This window comes from Dendrobium catenatum, unplaced genomic scaffold (genome assembly GCF_001605985.2).
Source record: "Dendrobium catenatum unplaced genomic scaffold, ASM160598v2 fragScaff_scaffold_525, whole genome shotgun sequence".
Classification (NCBI taxonomy): Eukaryota; Viridiplantae; Streptophyta; class Magnoliopsida; order Asparagales; family Orchidaceae; genus Dendrobium; species Dendrobium catenatum.
The window spans coordinates 727,696-750,985 of NW_021318987.1; the positions used below are offsets into that span (position 1 = coordinate 727,696).

General features: G+C 35.5%; 1 protein-coding gene across 3 annotated transcripts in view; it reads left to right on the forward strand.

Moving 5' to 3' along the window:
* Positions 1 to 23,290, forward strand: part of LOC110093496 (vacuolar protein sorting-associated protein 41 homolog) — an 80,958-nt gene that overhangs the window by 50,276 nt on the left and 7,392 nt on the right. The window contains exons 7-13 of one of the 3 annotated variants that reach the window (XM_020818403.2): positions 6,743 to 6,845; positions 8,678 to 8,770; positions 8,854 to 8,947; positions 9,056 to 9,211; positions 9,289 to 9,351; positions 9,453 to 9,518; positions 16,946 to 17,146. In XM_020818403.2, coding sequence (XP_020674062.1) covers positions 6,743 to 6,845; positions 8,678 to 8,770; positions 8,854 to 8,947; positions 9,056 to 9,211; positions 9,289 to 9,351; positions 9,453 to 9,518; positions 16,946 to 17,146 — 776 coding nt within the window. Of the gene's footprint in view, positions 1 to 6,742; positions 6,846 to 8,666; positions 8,771 to 8,853; positions 8,948 to 9,055; positions 9,212 to 9,288; positions 9,352 to 9,452; positions 9,519 to 16,945; positions 17,147 to 23,290 lie in introns of all 3 variants that reach the window. The other 2 variants (XM_020818402.2, XM_028694633.1) reach the window with 2 other exon arrangements.

Here is a 23,290-nt window from a genome sequence, read left to right on the forward strand (position 1 = left end):
GACATGTTTTATGTATAATTAATAATAAATATTTTTATTAAAGAAAATTTAATAAATTTTTTGTTAAAAAATTACTATTACTTAAAAATTATATTTAATAAATAATTTAATTAAAAATGACTAATTTTCCCCTTGACTTAACACCATTAACCCCAAAATTTAATATCTCTTGATTTAACAACATTAACCAAATATTTAATGTTAGGACCAAAAAGATCTATTTTTAAGGAGTTGAAGGATTAAATTGGTCCCTCAAAATAGTTAAGGAACATTTTGGTCCCTCATAAAGAGTTGAAGGACTATTTCGGTCTTTTTCTCTTTTAGAAAATAATAATGTTTAGATTATGATTTTTCTTTTAAATTTAAGCTTTAAATGTAGTTGAAAAGTTATACGGTTTAATTCATTTTATTAGGTTTTATTTACTTTCCTCTGTGTAATTTTTTTGTACGTTGTCGCACTCTTTATTCTAAACTTTTTTATTAATAAAGTTTGAAATTTCATTGGTTAGTTTTCTACGTATGATATTTAGAATGTTTTATGACTATAATTTAGTTATGTTGAAAAGTGTCATAATTAAATAAAAGTCTTGTTCTAAATGTCTTATGAATATTTAATTTAATTTTTTTTTTTTGAAGAAATGCAAATTGCATTAAAAAAGAAGAAACGACTATTACAAACTAGAAAGAGAAAACAAGCCCTTTAAAACTATCATAATGAATACGCGATCTACTAAATTCCATTTTAAATCCATTAGGGTGATGGGTACACCAAATATTAAAACAACCTAAAAGGTTGGTTAGTATCCCAGAGTTCCCAAAAGATAAAAAATGAAACCTAGTAAAAATCCCACATTTCATTATAATAATTTCAATAGGTAAAGAAGAACCTACGAGAAAATAAAAAAGACAACAAACTACAATAAGAAAAAGAACAACTAAAACAGCCTCCAAACTGTCAACATGACCGCCTTCAACATCCTTAGATGACAACGAGCTCCAATCATGAGTTGAAACCTGAAGCCTCCATGCATCCAATAACAACCACCATGGAAGAACAAACCAAAGTCGATGAAGCAATGACACTGACACCCATCTAGAGTCCAATAACCGGCCTCAACAATATCAAAGCCATAAGAACTGATAATCACCACCACACACTTCATACTGGCAAGGGAAAAACTAGTAAAATTCAAACCCTTCAAGTAAGTCTTTCAAAGAACAAAGGAGTATCCATCTTAAGCCTTGAAGAGATAAGCCCTTTCCAAAAGCAACCTCCAATACATCTTTGAAGATCCAAACAATTTCCCATATACAAACCACAATAAAATAACTCCAGCTGCACCATAGTAATTCACCGAACTATTTCCTTTGGAAGATCCACTCAAAGCCATCAAAAAAACTGCATACCCAGTTGCAGACCGACTACTCCAAATTTTCACAAACTCGACCGATATCTCATCAACCATTTCTCCAATATCCTTGAAGAAATAAAAAAAATTGTTCCATAAAACTCCAAACTGTGCCGAATAAACCATCCAACAAGAACATTTCAGCATACCATTCTTCAACTGAAATGTCACCTTCCTTAAATGAAAACAGAGGAACACCACAACCTTCATCAACAAATCTTCAGAACAAACCATTTTGCATCTGTAAGAACAAAATCCACAACAAATCTTCTTGAACAACAACCACTTCAAGAACCTCTCATTTACAATCAACAATCCATAAAAATTTTCAGCTCCAAACACCAACTCAAGACAATCATAAAAACCAACCAAGTTCAAGAAACAATCACCACGAAAAATATCAAGATAAATTCCAGCAGAACATCCAACCCAAAAGAAAACTTCAGTCAAACATTTCACCATCATAGACAATTGCAAAATCTGCCTCCAATCGGAAGACTTATACCAAGAAATACAAAAGGCAATGTCGGACGAACGAGAACCCTCCAAAATCAACTTCAGATTTGTGAAATTACCACAATCAATCAAGGATCTAACATCAAAAGAATAAAAACCACAATCGCAAATAATCTCTAAATCAGTCAGTCGGAGAAACAACTTCTCCGCCAAAATCCACTTCGAATGAAAAGCTTCTTTACCAGAATACCACCAAGGACCTCCGTCGGCCATACCAGACCGACGGAGAACCACAGATCGCCAAGGTTCCGTCAAAATCGACAAGAACGCCAAGATCGTCTTCGCTCTGGACCAAGGACCTCCGTTAGCCATGCCGGGCTGACGGAGCACCTCTATTTTCCAAAGGATCTCCAAAACCGCGAACTCTGCTTCTCTCCGCGAACTCCGCTCTTCTACCCGATTGTTTATTTAATTTAAATATCACTGTTGGATAGTATGTCTAAATTTTACCTCTATGCTGTCAACTACGATATATGCGCTACTTAAATATATATGTTATAACTTATATGTTAATTCTACAGGCTGAAATGGCCATGTTCAAATTCATGCCCATGTTCAAATTCATGTTCTCATGTCATGGATGTTATGTTGGGAGATGATCAATCAAGTACAACTTATGTTTTATTGGCCCATTCCTGTTGATGTTTATGTATTCTTCCTATATTGTATAGGAGTGAGATGACCAAGTGGTGTTAGAAGTATAAGTAGAGTTATTGGGGACTTGGGTATGTTTCCGTCTAACTTGAGATTTGATCATCGTAAGCTGTAAGTGGAAGTTGAGTTATAAACATGCATCAGGACTTGGGTATGTTTCCGTCTAACATTATTGACGTTTACTAGTGTAAGTAAAAATAAATTATGTTTGTATTATCTACAAGTTCAAGTATAGGTATTTCTAAGTAAATATTATGTTTAAGTACACTTATTACTACAGTTAGTTGAATGCTTTAAATAATTAATGGAAATGATTTGTATTAAGAACAATGTATAAATAGTGATATTTTATGACAATTAGCTTAACTGATAAGTGAAACTTTTTTATTTTAATACTTTTCTTATATTGTTCATTTATTTTATTGAATAATATATTCATTTTCATGAAAAGAAAGAATCCCATCGAGTGGATAACGATAGTTGATTGGGTTGGACTATTGTAAATGTATGTTTTGAAAATAAATGAATGACAAGATTATGTGTTTCTTTTATTTATCATATTAAATATTCAAGATAAAACACTAATTCTATCATTAGCCCCTAATTAAAGCAAAAGGAGACATACAAAATTCCTAAACAGCCCTCTAATTTAAATTTCCCTCCTAAACACCCATTACATTAATTGCTTGGGCCCACTAAGCCATCCGCCCCCTCTCCCTTGTTTCCGCCCTCCCCTTAGGTCGGCGATAATAAACCTGAACCGGTCCATACTAGACTGAGCGAAGCTGCACTTCTTTAGGTTGACCCTCAGTTGATGTGCATGTAGAATTTTAAGAACCTCCTTCAAGTGCTCTTGATGTTCCTCCTCTGTTTTGCTGTACACTAGAATGTCATAAAAAGTACCAGCACAAACTTCCTGAGATACTGCCGGAGCACCCTATTCATCAAAGACTAGAAAGTAGTAAGGGCGTTAGTGAGCCCAAATGGCATCACCAAGAACTCTTAGTCCCCCTCATACGTCCTGAAGGATGTCTTCTGAATATCCTCCTCCATCCTGATTTGATGGTAGCCTGACTTCAAGTCCATTACAAAAACACTATGAGTTCATACAGCTCATCTAATAACTCATCAATCACCGGAATTGGGAATTTATCTGGTACCGTCTCCTTGTTCAACGGCCTATAATCCACGCAAAACCTCAAACTTCCATCCTTATTTTGACCAGTAAGATTGGACTAGAGAAAGGACTCACACTCGGTCTGACGATCCCTGCCTCCAACATCTCCCTAATCAGTTTCTCAATCTCATCTTTCTGAATTTGGGGGTAGCAATAAGGCTGAACACTAATTGGTAACATCCCATCCTTCAGAAGGATTGCATGCTCCTGCTCTTTGGGTGGTGGTAAGCCCATAGGTGGTTGAAACAACTCACTGTACTGCTGTATGAGGGGTTGTACCGCCATGGGAATGTCTCTCTCTTCTCCCACACTGACCCTCTCCAAGCATTGTCACTCCACCAAATACCAACCTCCCACCTCCTATATGGATTTGATCATGGATTTGAGAGATACTTCGGCCCTGGATAGCCCTACGTCATCCTGGATCACCATTCTCTTTCCCCCCACCATCAGTTCCATTCTCAGAGCACCCCAATTGACCTTGGTCTCCTCCAAGTTCTGCAGTCATTTCATCCTCAGGATGACATCGGTATTTCCTAACTCTAAGGGAAGAAAATCCTCCCTGTATCCCTTGAATGGTCAACACCATTCCCCTACAAACTCTTCTACCCATCTCCACCTTCCTGGTACCCATTATCACTTCATATCCTCCCGTGTCCACTAATTTCACCCCAACAGATTTACAATCTGGTTAGAGATGAAATTATGGTTGGCCCCACTATCGATCCGCACCACTACCTCACGATTTACTATTTCTCCCCTCACTTTCATGGTGTGATTCTGGGTTAATCCCACCACAGAGTTTAGAGAGACTTCAGCGACGTCTAGATGTAACTTCTCTTCCTCCTCCTCCACTATTTCGCTCTCATCTCCCACTTCAGTTTCCTCGTCATCACAAACGGTGAGAACCTGAAGAGTTCGGTCCTTACACCTATGCCCCGGCATGTACTTCTCATCACATCTGAAACATAAACCCTTAGCCCTCTTCTCCTGTATCTCCTTCTTAGTGAGCTTTCTAAAATTTCCCCCAGGCCCCCCTCCAGACTTCTCCTTTGGTACTTCGCGTGAACCTCTCGGTGCAGCTCCTTTGGGAGCTAGAAAAGTAGTAGTCATCCTGTAGGATCCCCTCGGAGCTACTGACTCGAGCCCCCCTCTCAAGATGCGTCTGGTCCTCGACCAGCTGCGCCAACTCCATGGCCTCCCCCAAGTCGTGCGGCCTCATCACTCTAAAAGCTACGTTGATCTCCGATTTGAGTCATTTCATGAAGTTCCCCTCAAGCACTGTCTTAGAAAGAAGATCCATCCTACTAGCTAGGTACTCAAACCGATCACACTACTCTTCCACTATCCCCTCCTGTGTCAGGGCAAAGAATTGATCGTAGAAGTCTCCTCCCCTACTGGGTCGGAAACATTCTAGCAGACAGTCCTTGAACTCCCTCCAACTTCTAATGGGCCGGCTCTTGTCCCGCCATTGGTACCATGCCAGTTCCTTTCCTTAATATAGTCCTGTCGCTGTTAGTTTCTCCTCCTTTGTCAACCCATTGATTGCAAAGTACCGCTCTACCTTGTGCATCATCGCCTTCAAAGATGAGCATCTTTAGTTTCCTCACTCTCGGGTCACCCCCGTTTCCCCAAACTTCTCCATAACCTCTCATTCCTAAAAAAGGATGTACTCCTTAGTGGTCACGATCTTCCCTCCAGTGATCATACCCGAGCCCTTCCTCATATTACCCTCTTCTACTTTCATATTCAACACCCCGGCGGTAAAATTCATTCCCTCTCCCAACAAAATCAGCACCCCTCCTTTCATAGCCCATACTCATCTCCTCCCTAGAAAGTGGTTTCTAGAGGAGGCATTCCATTATTTCCCTCAAGGATCTCACTTACGGATTCTCCTTCTCCCTAAATGGGTTCGGATTTCCGCATTTCCTATTGTCGCTGGTGGTCTCCCTTCCTTCCGATGTCGTTGGATTTTGTTTGCTTTCAAGCATCTTCTTCATCATGTCTTCCAAGGCGGAGAACCTTCCATCCATCTTTTCATGGATGGAAACAAATTGATTCTGAAAATCAGCGGTTTTTTCCTCAAAATCGGTCTTTAGTTGACCTATTTCTCCCTACAATACTTCAACTTTCCTTCTGACCATTTTCCTTCCCAAGATTTACGAGAAGATCTTCTTGCAAATGATAATTCCTTGCTGAAATTTCTGGATTTTAGCCGTCAATAGTCTCAAGACAATGCTCTGATAGCAATTTGATAGAAAGTACTTTAGTTCGCAAGTAACCCCAAGGGTAATACTTGAGTTCGCAAGCAAACCTAGCAAGAATTGGTGGGAAATAGTGAAGATAACTACTGTTTACAGCAGTCAAACAGCAAATTACACCAGTTTTTCTTAGGAAAACAGAGAAAATAGAGAGAAACAATTGGTAAATCCACTAATAGATGCAAGAAAACAGCAAACGATATAAGTTTATTCAATTCGAGAGGAAGAAACAGCTCTCCAAATCTCTAACTAAGCCTAGAGCCCAAGAACACAAACCCTAGTTCTCAAATTCCTTCCAAATTCAAGATAAAACCCTAATTCTATCAGTAGTCCCTAATTAAAGCAAATGGAGATATAAAAAATCCCTAAACAGCCCTCTAATTCAAATTTCCCTCCTAAACACCCATTACATTAATTGCTTGGGCCCACTAGGCCATCCGCCCCCTCTCCTTTGGTTTCGCCCTCCCCCTAGGCTGGCGGCAGTAAACCTGAACCGGTCCAGGTTGGACCGATTTAACCAGCCTAACAGAATCATGCAAAACTGATAAATTATTATAAAGGCGCATGATAGTGTTGACGTTTTTCTTACTTTTTGGTTGATTATCGGTTAAAAGCAACATATACAGATCAGTAAATCTCCCTAAAATGATTTTTTAGTGAGGTATTGCTGCTTAAGTATGGTACACACCTTTGCTAATCATATTTCCATGCATTTATATTTTCAGAGATGCTGAAGATCATATCGCTTGGCTCCTTCAACATGGTTTTCATGAGAAGGCTTTGGCCGCAGTTGAAGCAGGGCAAGGAAGAAATGAGCTTCTTGATGAGGTAAGCTGTTATGTATATGTTTTTCCTTTATTATAATACTTGGCATCGTAATTTGGGTGGGCAATTCACTTATAACTTCTTCTTTCCTGTACTCTTGTATTCTCCTTTAACTGAAATTCTTTAATGAAATTGCTATTCTTAAAGTCTTCTGTATAAATCAGTTAATCTTAGCAATATATCCAAACCACTCCTTGCTAATCTTACTAAAATAAATTACAGGTTTACTTATCCAATTTGTACCAATCTCTGATCTTTTCTCACAACTAGTACTCTCACCCACAATACCAAACAGTCTCAGTTTTCCTTACAGATCCTTCCTGCACTACCGATTTCCCATCTGTTTACTGTGCAGAATTTTCTTCCTACAGGATCCGAAATTTTCCACTTACCTGTAGGTTTTTCCCCTACAGCATTGAGCTGCTATTCTTCTCATTGCATCACCCGTGATTCTCCCCAATGCCTTGTGTCTTGTTTCTCCACCACAGAATGTCTTGTGTCTTGTTTCTCAACTACAAAAATGCTAAATTCCCTTCTCCTTGTCCATCACAGCAGTGCTAAATCCCCTTTTTCCACCATAGCATTATCCCATTTCCTCTTCAATCCTATAACTGCCTTTTTCCTATGCACTGTTTGCTGCATGCGTGCCTTCCAAATAAGATAAGGGAATAAGAGAGTGGGGTCCACCATGATAACTGATTTCTAAGCTTCCCATCCAATACAAGCAATTATTTGAAATTTGTAAATTATCTAATTGGGTTTAATTAACAATAATTTAACTGTTATAATAAAAGATAATTCAAATAACATTATTTTCTCTTACCTAAAGCCTTATGTGAGCTTAGATCAACTTGAAATTATCTCCTTATACAAGTATTCGCCTTAGGGCTATAAGATTCCCTTGGACGAAATAATCTGTTGGTGCCGATAAGGATGATTAGATCAAGCTGGGCTACCTCTACTAGCTAAGCTGGCTACGCTCCATGACAACTCAAGATGATAGAATAATGTAATCTTGATCGAGTTCCTCCACCATCCTCTTTAAACAATTAATAATTGATTTTTGTATCCTAAAATAAAGTTGCTATATACGCCTAGTATTTAGCATATATCAACTAGCCTTTATCAAAGTTCTTCCGTCATCATGGGTCATAATTAATTATAAGGGTTTGCGCCTTTGAGAAATCTAGAGCTAAATTATAATGTTCTAGAGCCAAATTATAATGTCCTCTCGAAATGAGGGAGAAGTATTTAGATGATCTCTTATTGACAATATGACAATATAAAAATTTTATTTAGAACCACAAACTCTTCTAGAGCAGGGTGTAACTTTTCAGAGCTCATAGTGGGTTCCTTCATAGGTATTTTAGGCATTATAGCTCCATCAATATGGTTCATTTTATGAAGTGTGCAACAGTTCAATGATTTTCATTAGGCTTTCGATTATTTTTGTTTGATTTTGTATTCAACGACCAATATTAGCATTGATTTTGACTGTACTCGATTTGTGTTCCTTGTGACGAAATAAGTTTAGGTCAACAATCAGCTATATGCCATTTTTGGTGTTGTTTCTTTGTGTGTGTTTGTAATTTATTTATTTATTTTTTATTCCTTTTTAGGTTTCTGTTAAGTCTGGCGTGGGAGTTTGTGGATGCAATGTGATCGTTTTTGTTGTCAACCTTTATTTATGTTCCTTTGTTCAAGCTTTTTTACCCTATAGGCATATTATGTATTTTAATAGCTATACAATTCCTTTGACTGATCAAGTGCTTACAGTTCATGTCGCCCAAGCTTTAAACATCTTAACTATTTTAAGTCGTCTAGGTGGGATCCAGATATCTTGATCATTTGATTGTCGAAAGAAAATATGCAGAAGCAGCATGTTTGTGTCCTAAATTACTTCGTGGTTCTGCTTCAGCATGGGAGAGGTTTGAAATTGAATAATAAATGATGTTTTATATTTGTTATTATTTATTATAAATTATGATGAGACATAGTATTTGTATGATAGATGGGTTTTTCACTTTGCACACCTGCGGCAGCTTCCTGTTTTGGTTACTTACATGCCTACAGAAAATCCGCGATTGAGTGATACTGCTTATGAGGTATGTCTTGTGAATTATAGGTTTTAACTTTACCGTTCTTCAATGCCCATGCCCTTCATAAGACAAGTAAATTCTCCTAAGTGATTAACTATAATATATATCTTGCAGGTAGCACTTGTTGCATTAGCAACTAATCCGGCTTTCCACAATGTCTTACTATCTACTGTTCGGTCATGGCCGCCAACCATATATTCCTCCTTGCCAGTTATTTCTGCAATTGAACCTCAGATTAGTACTTCCTCTATGACTGACTTACTGAAAGAGGTATAGCTTGGGAGAGTGGAAAACTCTTTGCTGTTTTTTTTTCTTCGTTCTGAGTCACTAAACCTTTAGTATGGCAGGCATTAGCTGAATTATATGTTATTAACAATCAGTATGAGAAGGCCCTTGCATTATATGCTGATGTGAGTAACTTATTTTGTATTTAATGTTTATACAAATAGAATCTAGAGCATCACTTGTACCTCTTCCGGTTAGAAATATTTTTTTTTTTGTTCTTTTTCAGTTAATGAAATCGGAGATATTTGATTTCATTGAGAAAAATAATCTACATGATGCAATTCATGAAAAGGTATTTTACTATTTCTTTTATAAGATTAAAGCAACTTTTTTTTCTTTTGATACGTCTCTACTGAATTGGTAACCAATCAATCTTAAAGTTTAAGCTTTTTTTTTTTTTGGGCTTAAGCCTAACATATAGCCATATCTGTAACATGCCACCTTACTTGTAAACCCACTTGTACTTACATTGGAAACTAATCGAGCAATTTTGGGCTGGGTAAATGGGGTTACTACGGTTGAATATAAAGGCCTCTAAATCTGATCGAAAGTTAAACTAATAAATAACCAGGATGAAAGCTTGAGCTTGTACGTTGGGAACCAAAAATTAACCTAATATGTTAGTAGGAACTAGTCCATTTCAATTGCAGCTTATTTCTTTCCTGTGAAGGATAACATTATTACTTCATGATTGATCTATTTACTGGTTTAACTTGGATGGCCGATAAAGAACTCTGACAAGGCGTCGATGTGTTGCAAGGAAATATTCATATGTTATTTATGCTTGAATAAAATGGTTTTGTATAATTGGTTATGGCTTTAATTTATGACAAATGAAGTGTTACGATTGGCATCCATGCTTCTCTAGGGTTTTGAGTGAACGGCTACATTTCTTTTGCTTGGTGTACAACATATGTTTTACATGAATATCACACGACAGATTATCTCATGTCATTTTGTCTCAAGCGCCTCTTCCCTGTACCTCTTCGTGAGCCATGATTTGGCTTCATTGGGTATTGCAGGTGCTCGTCCTAGGGTCTGTTGCTGGAGCATTAGGTTGTCATTGATGTCGACACCTATTCATGGCATGATATCTCATCTTCTTTTGATCCCTTCGATTTTAGGGCAGCCCACAGTGTGCCATCTTCTTTTGTTTTCTCATTGATGGTGGACTTTCTCTCTTTCTCGCATACTCGCCTTGCTCGATCTCTTCTATTTATCGTTGATGGGTTCTCATTTGCAATCTATATTTGATTTGTTTCTTTAAATCCCTCCTTCTGCAGTGTTATCCACAAAAACTATTGTCTCCATAACGAGGTCGCCATGTCCTCCCTAGGTGGCCTCTAACTCTCCTAACGCTTCTTTTGTAATCTCCTTGGTGGCTGTGCCTTTTTCACAATGTGCTTTTTTCTAAATTCTATTAATTGTTGAAAACTTTTAGGCACTCGCCACATTCCATCTAACTCTCCCTTTTTACTGCATCAGGGTTCAATGACTTTGCAACATAGATAGCCTTCTTCCTTTTGTGAAAGACACAAAAACCCGTGGCTGGGGCTTGTGATTCCATTGAAGTGGCCGACATTTGATGCTTTAAAAAAAAGGAGATTTTTGCACTTGCTCTTCTAAAAAAAACCCTTCTTCCTTTCAGGGCAAGCCTGCTTTCTTCTTTGATAATCTGATAAGGACACTTTTGCACAAGCACGACCTCTTCCCTTATGGCATATTAGAAAATTCTCCACGGGTCATCCAAATATGGAGGCAATCTGGAAGTTTTTGTCTTATTTCTAGTTGAAGGATGACTATTCTTATTTCTAGTGGAAGTTTTTGTCTTATTCCTTTGACCTTTAGAATGTCATCATACGACTTATTAGGAAGCATATTATATTAGAATATTCTTAGTACGTGCATACTACATTAGTGGCCTTCCGATGCATATGCCTAAATGGTCTTCTCATTTAGCAGCTTTGGTTGCACTACAATCAATAATTTTTTCTCTTTGGCTTCTATTTTTTACAAGCCTTTACTAGTAGATGCTGCAACAAATTGTTTTACTCGTCATTCTATAGCTAGTCTTGGAAGAACTGGAAGTCAGAACCTTTTTTCATAAGTTTTGATTGGGTCATCATCTAGATTCTAAAAGGTGGAATTTGAAAACATCCCACTATCTGGGGATTAATTTTTTTTAATGTTTCAAGGTTCATCATGAGCTTAGGAATACTAAGTTTCAGGCATAGGACCTTCTACCTGATGGTCTTAATGATTCGCTTACTCCTTTTGATAAGACCATCCATCATTTGCTCAAGTCTGTTGCCAAAACTTAGAGCTAGATTGAGTTACACTCTTAAGATAGTGGTTGATGTTCTTGACCCTTTTAGCACTTTGGTGCTAATCACCGCTTCATCTACTGATATATTTTCACTTAGAAGAGTCCTCTAGTTCTTGAAATACCTCAATGTACTTTTCATCATAGCATTTACTATTTATCTTAGCAGTTCTAACTCTATTGAAAGCATTCAGGTTGTCGATTCTCTCGTGGGTAAGTGATTTATGTTCTTTATATCACAAGGGTCATGAATCTAAAGAAAATCTAGCGGCCCTAATCTTTATTCACTAGGCTTTATGGCAGACAATCCAAAAGATTTATTTTTATCTTTATATATGCTACTGTAATTTTCCTTTTTCTTTGGAAATTTGTTTTAATTACTCTGGTTCTACACTTTATTATCTTGTTAATATATTTTATTTAAAAAAAGTGTTGCCTTTTTTTATTTCTACAGAAAACAAAAAAAAAAGGCATGCTTTCCAACATCTTGTCCAATCCTAATATCATAAGTTTTAAATGCAAGACCAAGTATAGACAATGTTTTGACTGTATTTTAGTTTTGATAATACTTTCATGGTAAACTCGGTGAAATTGTCAGAAAATGTATTTTGATCGAACAGATTGCTTATTTTGAGTGTATTTCTTAGTTCTGCTAAATTTAAATGTCTTACTATCTTAGACCTGCTATGCGTATGATTGAGGTTATAGATGAAGGTATAACCAAGGTTAAGGTTTTGATGCTCAAACTGGAGAAAATATCTCACGAGATACAATAAGAGAATATCGTGAAAACTTAAAGTTCATATTTTGAGACAGCAATTACACTAGTTAAGTTGGTTTGAATAATTTATCCATATTCAACCTTCTTAAGGTCATTGCGGATGCAAATAATGGGATGTTAAAATGTTTGAAATAGTTATCAGAATGCTTTTGCGAGGAATTGTAATGAATGAAATTAATGTCCATTAAAGTCTTTTTTTCCTTCATGTATACTGCAATTTCTCTCTTTTTTTAAGTTGTCCTTCTGCTGGACAACCAGCACAGTTGTTGGTTTCTCTTTTTGATGGCTATGCTAACTATCAGGTTTACTATTTTTGAACTGATTTCTTGCTGGTATAGAAACAATTTGTTTGTTTGAGTCCCTAGATTGGTGCAGAGAGCAAACAACTTTCCTTGTGTTGGACAACAAGATGCCCATGCTATTTAATTTAGGAATGCTGTTAAACAGCAATCAGATTGTTATGTGAATGAAAAGCCAAAGAATTGAATTAGCTTTAGGTCTGACTATCCATTTATGAAAGAAAAACCAAAGTAATTTAATTTAAATATTTTTATTGGCTAAATTAGAAATTTAAGCTAATTTGAGGTTTCCGAACGTTCTGTCTTGCTTGCATTTATATTTTAGGAATCTAAAGACTCATTTCAAGTTTTTGTAAATTATATTTATCTTAGGCACATTTTAGTTCTAAAAAAAAAAAGTTGGTGAGTACCTTTTTTTTCCCTCCACTCCTGAAATGTTGAAGGTTCCTTAAAGTCCATAAATTGTAGAAGCTTCTTTAAATGCCAAACCAAGAAACAAAGTACTCTGTTCTTACACTCCAGTTTTGGTTGTCTGGAAATACTCTATACAGATTGGCCCACTACATGCAATTATTTGACTTCTAAATTTAAAAATAAGTTAGTATCCTCTAAAAAGCCTAACATTAAAACTTGCAACTCAATGACTCTTCTTTGATGTCGCCACTATCTCGTCTGCAAATTATAACTAAGGGTATAGGCATTGCGAATTCCATAATTTATATTTCTATGCTTGCTACAACTGCTAAAGTTTTATTAAACTCATAACATCTTTTCTTGTCTTTTTATACCTGGAAAATGTTTAGGAAAAAAGTAATCTATGGAAAGGTTATTGCCAGATAATTTTTTCATAATTTTAAGAGCTAAGCTCAAGTGGCTAATTGATGCATAATATGTTTTTTCTTATGTAAGATGATCCAGATTCAGATTGACTTTAGAGGACAGCTTTATTTTCAGGATGGTTTGGTATAAATTATTGCAACTGTTAACCTTCAACAATGATATTTTTCATCATTCAAAGGTTTTAATACTACAACAACATCAAGCCTTTATCCCACTATGTGGGGTCGGCTACATGAATCATTTTTCTCCATTGCCTAATATTTTCTAACCAAGTCTTTTTAGGTCTACCCCTACCTTTCTTAACATAAGCCAAATCTAATACCTCTACTCTCCTAACCGGGTCATCGCAAGGCCGCCGTTTTATGTGACCAAACCATCTAAGGCGACATTCTCTAATCTTATCTTCTACTGGAGCTACTCCAACCTTTTCACGTATATGCTCATTTCGTATCCTATCTCTAAAGGTAAAGCCACTCATCCACCTGAGCATCCTCATCTCTACCACACTTAACTTAGTATTATGCTTCTCTTTTAAAGGCCAACATTCGGCACCATAAAGCATTGCAGGCCTCACTACCATCTTATAGAATTTCCCCTTAAGTTTGAGGGGTACATTTCTATCACATAACAAACCCGATGCATTCCTCCACTTCAACCATCCAACTTAAATTCTCCACCTTGTGTTTGAACACATGTAATAGCTCCTGCATACATATCTTTAATGATTTGAATATAAGCATTATTGACTCCTTTCTTTTCAAGAACTCTCCATAGCACTTCTCTTGGAACTTTATCATATGCTTTTTCTAAATCAATAAATATCATATGTAGATCCTCCTTATTTTCTCTATATTTCTCCATCAAACCTCTTAATAAATGTATGGCTTCCATAGTCGACCTACCCGGCATGAATCCAAATTGATTTTGAGAAACATTAGTATCACGCCGCAACCTATGCTCCATAACTCGCTCCCATAGTTTTAAAGTATGACACATTAACTTAATACCTCTATAATTCGCACAATCTTGTGCATCACCTTTATTCTTAAAAATAGGAATTAATACACTCATTCTCCACTCATCTGGCATCTTCTTAGTCTTCAAAATAGTATTAAAAAGTTTAGTAAGCCATGAAATTCCTTCATCTCCTAAGCATTTCCACACCTCTATTGGAATATCATCAGGTCCAATAGCTTTTCCACCCTTCATTTTCTTTAAAGCCTCTGTAACTTCAGTTTTACTAATACGCCGATAAAAACATAAATCTTTATTTTCATCTAGGGTGCTAAGGTCACTATAGTCAATCTTATTTTCACAATCTTCATTAAAAAGTTTAGCAAAATATCTCATCCATCTTTGTTGAATATCATCTTCTAAGAAAAGTATTTTTTGATCTTCATCTTTAATACACTTCACTTGAACTAAATCCTTACTACTCCTATCTCTTTGTTTGGCTAACTTATACATATATCTTTCTCCCTCTTTAGTATCTAATCTATTATATAAATCACTAAAAGCTAATGCCTTTGCATCGCATATTGCTTTCTTAGCATCCTTACGAGCCACTTTATATATTTCCCAATTATAAGAATTTTTAAAATTAAACTGTTTTTTATAACAAAACTTTTTATTTTTAATTTTTTCTTGCACATTAAGATTCCACCACCAACTATTTTTACTATTAGGAGCTTTTCCCTTTAATACTCCAAGGACATCTTTTGAAATATTCTTAATATCACTATCCACTTTTTCCCACATAATATTAGCATCCTCATGCACAGACAAAATCTTAAGATCTAAAATCTTATTTCCAAAAATATTTTTTGTTAATATTCTTTAAATGCCCCCATTTAATCCTAGAAAATTGTTTTACTTTATTTTTTATTTTATGCCCTTTATCTTAAAGTCCAAAACTAATAATCGATGTTGGGTACATAAATTTTCACTCGGAATAACTTTACAATCTTTGCAATCTAAACGATTTAATTTTCTAATAAGAAAATAGTCGATCTGGGTTGTATTATATCCATTTTTATAAGTGATGAGATGCTCATTCCTTTTCTTAAATAAGGTATTAGCAATTAAAAAATCATAAGCTAAACAAAGATTGTAACTAAAAAATGAAAAAAAATTTCACCCGTCGGCCAAGCAAAAAAAAAAATAAATAAAAGAATAACTAAAGAGAACGGAAATTCCCAATAGAGGTGACAACATAGCGCAAAGATTATAGAGGGTTCATGATCCAGGACAATACTGAGATCTAGTATAGTATGATTAAAATCATTAACTGCTCTGAAATATGATGCAAAAAGATGATGTGAAAGGAAGGATGACCTAAAATCCGAATCCTTATGTTTCTTTGGGAAAAATATGGATCCCATCCACGTAATTACCCATGCAATATTTCTTAAATTAAAAGATGACAATGAAGCACATACAAAACTTTTTATGAAAAATCTTGGATGATTGTTGGAGATGATGAATGACTGCATTTGATCATTCACTCAAGCTCCATTGAATTGTCTAGAAGGAAGTAGAAATTGCTTTTCCTAGTATGCCTTAGTTGCAAGAGATGAGGTCATCTAATCATTGTGTTCAATTGTAGCCCACACGCCTGATTTGATCCTGGTTGTAAATTGTTTGAACATCACCACTACACATACAAGAGACTTGTATGATGGTAAAAAGAAAGGATAATTCCAGCATCAAATGAAAATGAGATAACTGAAAGCATTGACACCATATAGGGTCGCATCTACTATAGAGAGGGAGTGTTTTATTTCACGAGAAATCAATGTTTTTATTGAACTAAAAGTTAACGAGTTTTTTTTTAGTTAACTTTGTTCTAAACAACTGTACCGTCCATTCTCTTGTTTTTGACAACCCTTTTTTCTCTCTCTGTAATCGTTTAAAAGCATGTTTCAGTTCTCTTCCTCACTGCATAGAGAAGTTGAACCAGCCAGACAAACAAAAGAGAGAATGCAAGAACAAAATAAATCAGAACAACAATTGAGATTAGCAGCAGCATACCTAAACATTACAAATTGTGTTTGACACAGTAAAGTCAATGTTGTTGGCGAGCTATGATCAGTTCATACCGTGCAGTTTGTGCTGTAGCACATCTAATGCTATCTACACGTTATTCTCACTCTAAAACAGAAGTTTAGACTCTGTTGGTATATTTCTTGGACAAATAGTTCTTATGGAAATATAGTGCAAATAAATTTCTTACTTCCATCTCAAATATAGATAGCCTATAAATATCCTCTTTCCTTCGAACTTGGGTTGACATATGATCATGTGATCATCTTGATTTTTTCTTCATAGTTCTGCTTGTATCCCCATAGTTAGCCCCATAATATTTCGTTTTCAGTCCAAGTTGTTAAGAGCAAGCTTCCATCTATATTTTCTTTCACAAGATAATTTCGCATGATAGTTTCTAATGTCTAACTTCACTATTTCATGTCATGTTACAGGTTGTGCAACTGATGATGCTTGACAGCAAAAAAGCAGTTCCTTTACTGATCCATCATCGTGATAACATTCCTCCTTCTGAAGTAGTTGAACAATTGCTGAGTGCTCATAAAAATTGCAATGCTAAATATTTTTTACATTTATACCTTCATTCATTGTTTGAAGTTGATGTTAATGCAGGAAAAGAGTACCATGATTTGCAGGTAGTTTGAATCTGTCCTTTTTTTTTTTTCCTTAAATGAATTCGCTTAAAGAAATTTTTTCTTTACTTATCATTGTCATTTATTAAACCAATATTTATCATCTACCCGTGTGTATGAGTAGGCAATTATATTACAGTATACAATACATTACTTTATACATGTGCCAAAAATTTCTTAAGTTAGGTTTTAATTGAAGATGATAAACAGCTTTTGTCTCGACCCGGTCCGGATACTCGATCTAACGAGTCGGGTACGAAAGGTCGGACGATAAAATTCATTCAACATATTACCACTTCTTTATTTGTATTTAAGATCCACTAAAACACAAAATGTAAATTACCTGTTATCATTTGAACGTCGTCTTCTATAGACGAAATCTTCTCTTTCAGCCATCTCTTCTTTTGGGGACTTACCTGAAACATTTTAAATTCGTGGGTTGAGTTTACTAAGTCAACTCAGTAGGTAACTATTAAAATAATCATCATAATTATTCTTTTAATAAGCTTCATAGCATTTCTTAACATTAATTCATTTTTGTTTTCAATAATTTATACATCTTCGGACATTTTCTTTCCAAACAATTTAAAACATTTTAAAACTTTAATATTTCATTTATATTTCCTTTTTCCATTTGATTTGCACAGGAACATCTTCTCAAAGTACCCAAAGGTACAACCTTTTTCATTTATTTTCTTTTCCATTTACATGACTTTTTCCTTTTTCCTTTTCCTTTTTACGTGCACGAGTACGACGTCCCCATCCAGTATGATAAGGGGTGAACTCCTGTAGTTTTCAATACCTTTTCCTTGTTATATTGTCTGCATTATATCCATGCATGTGTAACTTTTTGCTTCCCTTTTCTTTTCTAATTTCTCTTGTAAATTCTCATTTTCCTTCTTATTGTTACCATTGTATATAGTATATCTCACATGTATCTCTATAATTATTACCTTTTATTTAAAAAATTTTCAAATCTTTATAGCGAATGAATTTGTAACTCTGAATAAAATAATAAAATAACATAATTTACCCACTTTAATCTTTTAGTTCGTCGATTCTTATCTCAAATTCTTTCCTTGTTGAATTCCTTGAAGAACCCAACTTGTACCACTTGATTTCTTTTGTTCCTTTTAAAAATTTGCATAAAATAAATATTAAAGGTTTATTCTATCAAATCTAACGAAAACATAGGATAGAGAAATCACTTACATAATGAGGATTATTCCGACTCAAATCCTTCTCCTTTCTTTCCCGAATTCTTCAAATCTCTTTCTTTGCCTTAAATGAAACACCCTCATTGTTTAGGTGATTGCTTAGAATAAGAATTAGGGAAGGATTTATACAGATAATAAAGAATAAAAAAAAACTAACCTTCTTCTCTTTCTTCCCTCGGTCATTTCTTCCCTTCATTGCAAATTCTCCCTAACCTTTGCTTCTATAACAATAAGAACGAAAATGAGTTATTAAATCATACCCTCCAACTCGCTCGTTTGCTAAAAAATGACGAATAAAATCCTCCAAGGTCACCATGCGTGAGTTCGGTCACCCCCCTCCGTTTCCGCTCTCTGTTCGCAAAAATAGAGACCCTTCTTGGGTCGCGATTCCATTAAAAGGCGGGTTGCCGGTTCAGTTGAACCGGCCCCCAATCGGTTCATAACAATCTCCCTTAAAAATTTCGTCCTCGAAATTAAAATCAAGTAAAAGGAAACGTACCTTAATTAAATAGATGAGGATATTGACTTCTCATTTCAACTTCCTTCTCCCAGGTGGCATCTTTTCCTGTTCCATGTTTTCACAAAACTTTCACAAAAGGTATTGCCTTATGCATCAATTATTTTACATCATAATTTATTATTCGTTCAGGTTCTTCAACATATTTCAAATCAGGTTACAAGTCAATTCATTTGGATTGGATTTTCTTTGAATCATCCGAGACATACTTTCGAAGCACTGATATGTGAAATACATTATGAATTCCTTGCATATGCACTGGTAGATCCAATATGTATGCCATAATTCCAATCCTTTTAATGATTTCATGGGGACCTATGAATCTTGGGCTCAATTTCTATATCTTTCCAAACTTTTGAACACTTTTCATTGGGCTGATTTTTAAGAAAACAAACTCTCCTACTTCAAATTCCACTAGTTGGTGCTTTGCATTATAATACTTTCGTTTCCTGTCTTGAACTACCTTTAGTCTATCTCTAATCAATCTGATTTTTCTAGTAGCCTCATCTACCAGTTCAGTTCCAATTACCTTTCCTTCACCAGTTTCTACCCAATACAATGGTATTTTGCACTTTCTTCCATAAAGGGCCTCATATGGTGCCATTCCAATGCTAGCTTGAAAACTATTGTAAGCAAATTCAATCAACGGTATGTGAGTCTCTCAATTTTCTCCAAAATCTAAAACACATAATCGCATTAAATCCTCCAAAGTCTAAATTGGACTTTCTGATTGCCCATCTGTCTGTGGATGAAATGCTGTATTGAAAGTCAATCGTGTGCCCAAAGCTTCATGAATATTCTTACATAATTTAGAAGTAAAACGGGCATCTCTGTCTGAAATTATAGATTTTAGAATTCCATGGAATCTCACAATTTCATCAACATATAATTTTGTTAATTTCTCTACTGAATTTGTCTGCCTGATTGGTAAGAAATGAGCTTACTTGATTAATCTGTCAATAATAACCCATATTGCATCTCTACATTGCCTTGACCTGGGTAATCCGATCACAAAATCCATCGTAATGTCCTTCCATTTCCACTCAGGTATAGGTAATGGTTGTAGTTGACCACTTGTCTTTTGATGTTCTGCTTTAATCATCTGATAGGGAATACATTTTGCTATAAATTCTGCAACACTTTAATCCTGGCCACCAGAACAATCCTCTAAGTTCCTGATACATTTTTGTACTGCCTGAGTGAATTTCATATGTTGAGAGGTGAGCTTCCTGCAATATCTCTTTTCTTAAACTTCCAACATTTGGAATGCAGATCCTTCCTTTATATTTTAATAATCCTTTTCCATCCATAACAAAGTTCTCTAACTATTCTGCTTGCACCTTCTTTATGATGGCTTGAAATTTTTCATCCTGAGATAATGCATTGAGCACTCTATCTTTCAAAGTAGATTGGATCATCAGCTGATTCAACATCATATCTTTTGTCTCTTTCAGATTTACCATTGAAATTTCTAACTTTTCCATATCTCTGATTATCTGTTCATGTTGGGTGATCAGCCAATTTGCATTTCCAAGTGCTTTTCCTCTAAGTGCATCTGCAACTACATTTGCCTTTCCAGGATGATACTGTATATCCAAGTCATAATCCTTAATGAGCTCTAACCACCTTCTCTGTCTCAAATTAAGCTCTTTTTGATTGAAAATGTACTTGAGACTTTTATGATATGTAAACACGTCACATCTGACCCCATACAGGTAATGTCTCCATATTTTGAGTGCAAAAACTACAGCTACCAATTCTAAATCATGAGTGGGGTAGTTCTTTTCATGAATTTTCAGTTGCCTTGAAGCATAAACCACCACTCTACTATGCATCAATACACATCCAAGTCCCCTTAAGGAAGCATCACATAAAATTTGTAACCCTTCTGAACCTGATGGAATTGTCAAAATCGGGACAGTCATTAAACAATTCTTTAATTTCTGAAAAGCTCATTCACACTGATCACTCCATTCAAATTTTACTACTTTATGAGTTAATCTGGATAATAGCATTGCAATCTGAGAGAACCCCTCTACAAACCTCCTGTAGTAACTAGTAAATCCTAGAAAACTCCTCACCTCTGAAACTGCCGCTGGCCTTGGCCAATCTGACATAGCTTGAATTTTATTCTTATATATAGAAATTTCTTCACCACTAATGACATGTCCTAGAAAATTTACACTGCTCAGCCAAAATTCACACTTTGAAAATTTGGCATACAATTTATTCTCCTTTAATGTTTGCAACACTGCCTACAGATGACTGGAATGACTTTCTTCATCTCTTGAATAAATCAAAATTTCATCAATAAACACAATTACAAATATGTCCAGAAATGGTTTAAAAACTATGTTCATCAAATTCATAAATATAGTTGGTGCATTTGTCACCCCAAATGGCATTACTACAAATTCATAATGGCCATATCTCGTTCTGAAAGCTGTCTTTTCTATATCTTCCTCCTTAATCCATAGCTGATGGTATCCAGATCTCAAATCTATCTTAGAGAAAATTATAGCTCCCTCCAGTTGATCAAAGAGATCATCAATTCTGGGCAATGGATATTTATTCTTAATAGTAAGCTTATTCTGTTCTCTGTAATCTATGCACATTCTGAAGCTCCTATCTTTCTTCTTTACAAACGGTACTGGAGCTCCCCATGGTGAGGAACTTGGCCTGATAAACCCCTTATCTAGCAATTCCTGTAACTGACTTTTCAGCTCCTGTAACTATTTGATTGTCATCCTGTAAGGTGCTCTTGCCACTGGTTCTGAACCCGATATCAATTTGTTAGTGAAGTCTATCTCCCTTTCTGGTGGTAATCCTGACAAATCATCCAAAAACACCTCTAGATACTCTCTAATTACAGGTATGTCTTTCAACTCTTTAACTTCCTTATTTGTATCATTTACTTGAGCAAGAAAACACTGACATCCCTTAGATACAAATTTGTATGCTTTCAAATAAGTAATTATCATTGAAGAAATTTCTCTCTCACCATAAAACTTCAATTCTCTTTCTCCAGAAAATTTAAACTTTACAATTTTCTTGTTGCAGTCAATAATCACAAAGTGCCTTGATAACCAATCCATTCCCAATATCATATCAAATTCTTGCAATGATAAAACATTCATTGTGGCTTTAAACTCTCTTTCATTTATTTTGGAAGTCACTTTACATACACCTTTCACATTCATAAACGATCCATCTGGCATTAGAACTTCCAAAATTACATTTGTCTCATAAACATTCAGTCCAACTGTGTTAACAAATTCTTTTGAAATAAAGGAGTGTGAAGCTCCTGTATCAAAAAGAATTCGTACAGGCTTTCCTTACATTATGATCATACCTATAAAAATTACATACATAAAGAAACATAAACATACATCATTCCTTTGATAATGTTTTCATAATACATATTCATTCAATTCTCATTTTTATCATCTGTTATCACTTCAGGTGAATCCTTAGCATCCTTCTGAGTTAGTGCATATACTCTAGGCAGAGTATTCTGTCGGCTTTGACTTGATCCTGGAGTAGAAGCAGCTGATTCCACTATTCTTGGTCTTCTAACATTCCTCTGAGATCAAGTATTTATCTTTGATTCTCCTACTTGTTTTTGCCCCAAAGTAGGACAGTTCTTGGCTATATGACCCGGTTGATGACACCAGAAGCAAGTATTTGTACCAGATAAACATTCTCCTTTATGTTGTCTTCCATACTTGCTGCAACTGTTCACACTTGAACTATCACTGCTGCTGGACTTTTTCTTTTTCCAATTAAAATTCTCACCTTGTGAAAAAGACTTGCTATGCGAATCCTGGGAGACTCCCATAACTTCACCACTTTTCCTCTTATGAAATTCACGTCTCCTTTGTGTATTTTGCAGGTCTGCTTCTATCCTTCTAGCTCTTTCCACTAACAATGTATAATCATTTCCAAGAGGAACCAGGGGTTGCCTAATTGCATCTTTTAGTCCAACTAAGAATCGGTGGCATTTATCCTTTATAGTGTGTACTAATTGAGGAGCATATCTGGCTAACGTTGTAAATTCAGCTTCATACTGCATAACTGATCTATCTCGTTGTACCAATCTCATAAATTTGTCCTGCATTTGCCTCCTCGCAGAAGGAGGTACGAATCAATCCCTAAATATCTGAGTAAAATCATTCCACTTAATTTGCATACCAGGGATTCCTTCAAATTTGTCTTGATACAACTGTCTCCATAACCTTTCAGCTTCTCCTTCTAATGCAAAGGTCGCTAAGGAAATTTTTCTCTCTTTTGGACAATACATTCCTTCTAATATCTTTTCAATCCTCAACAACCAGTTTTCAGCCACTATTGGTCCCTCTACTCCCTTGAATAATGGTGGTCTCATATACTGAAACAATTTCAGATACTTATCTA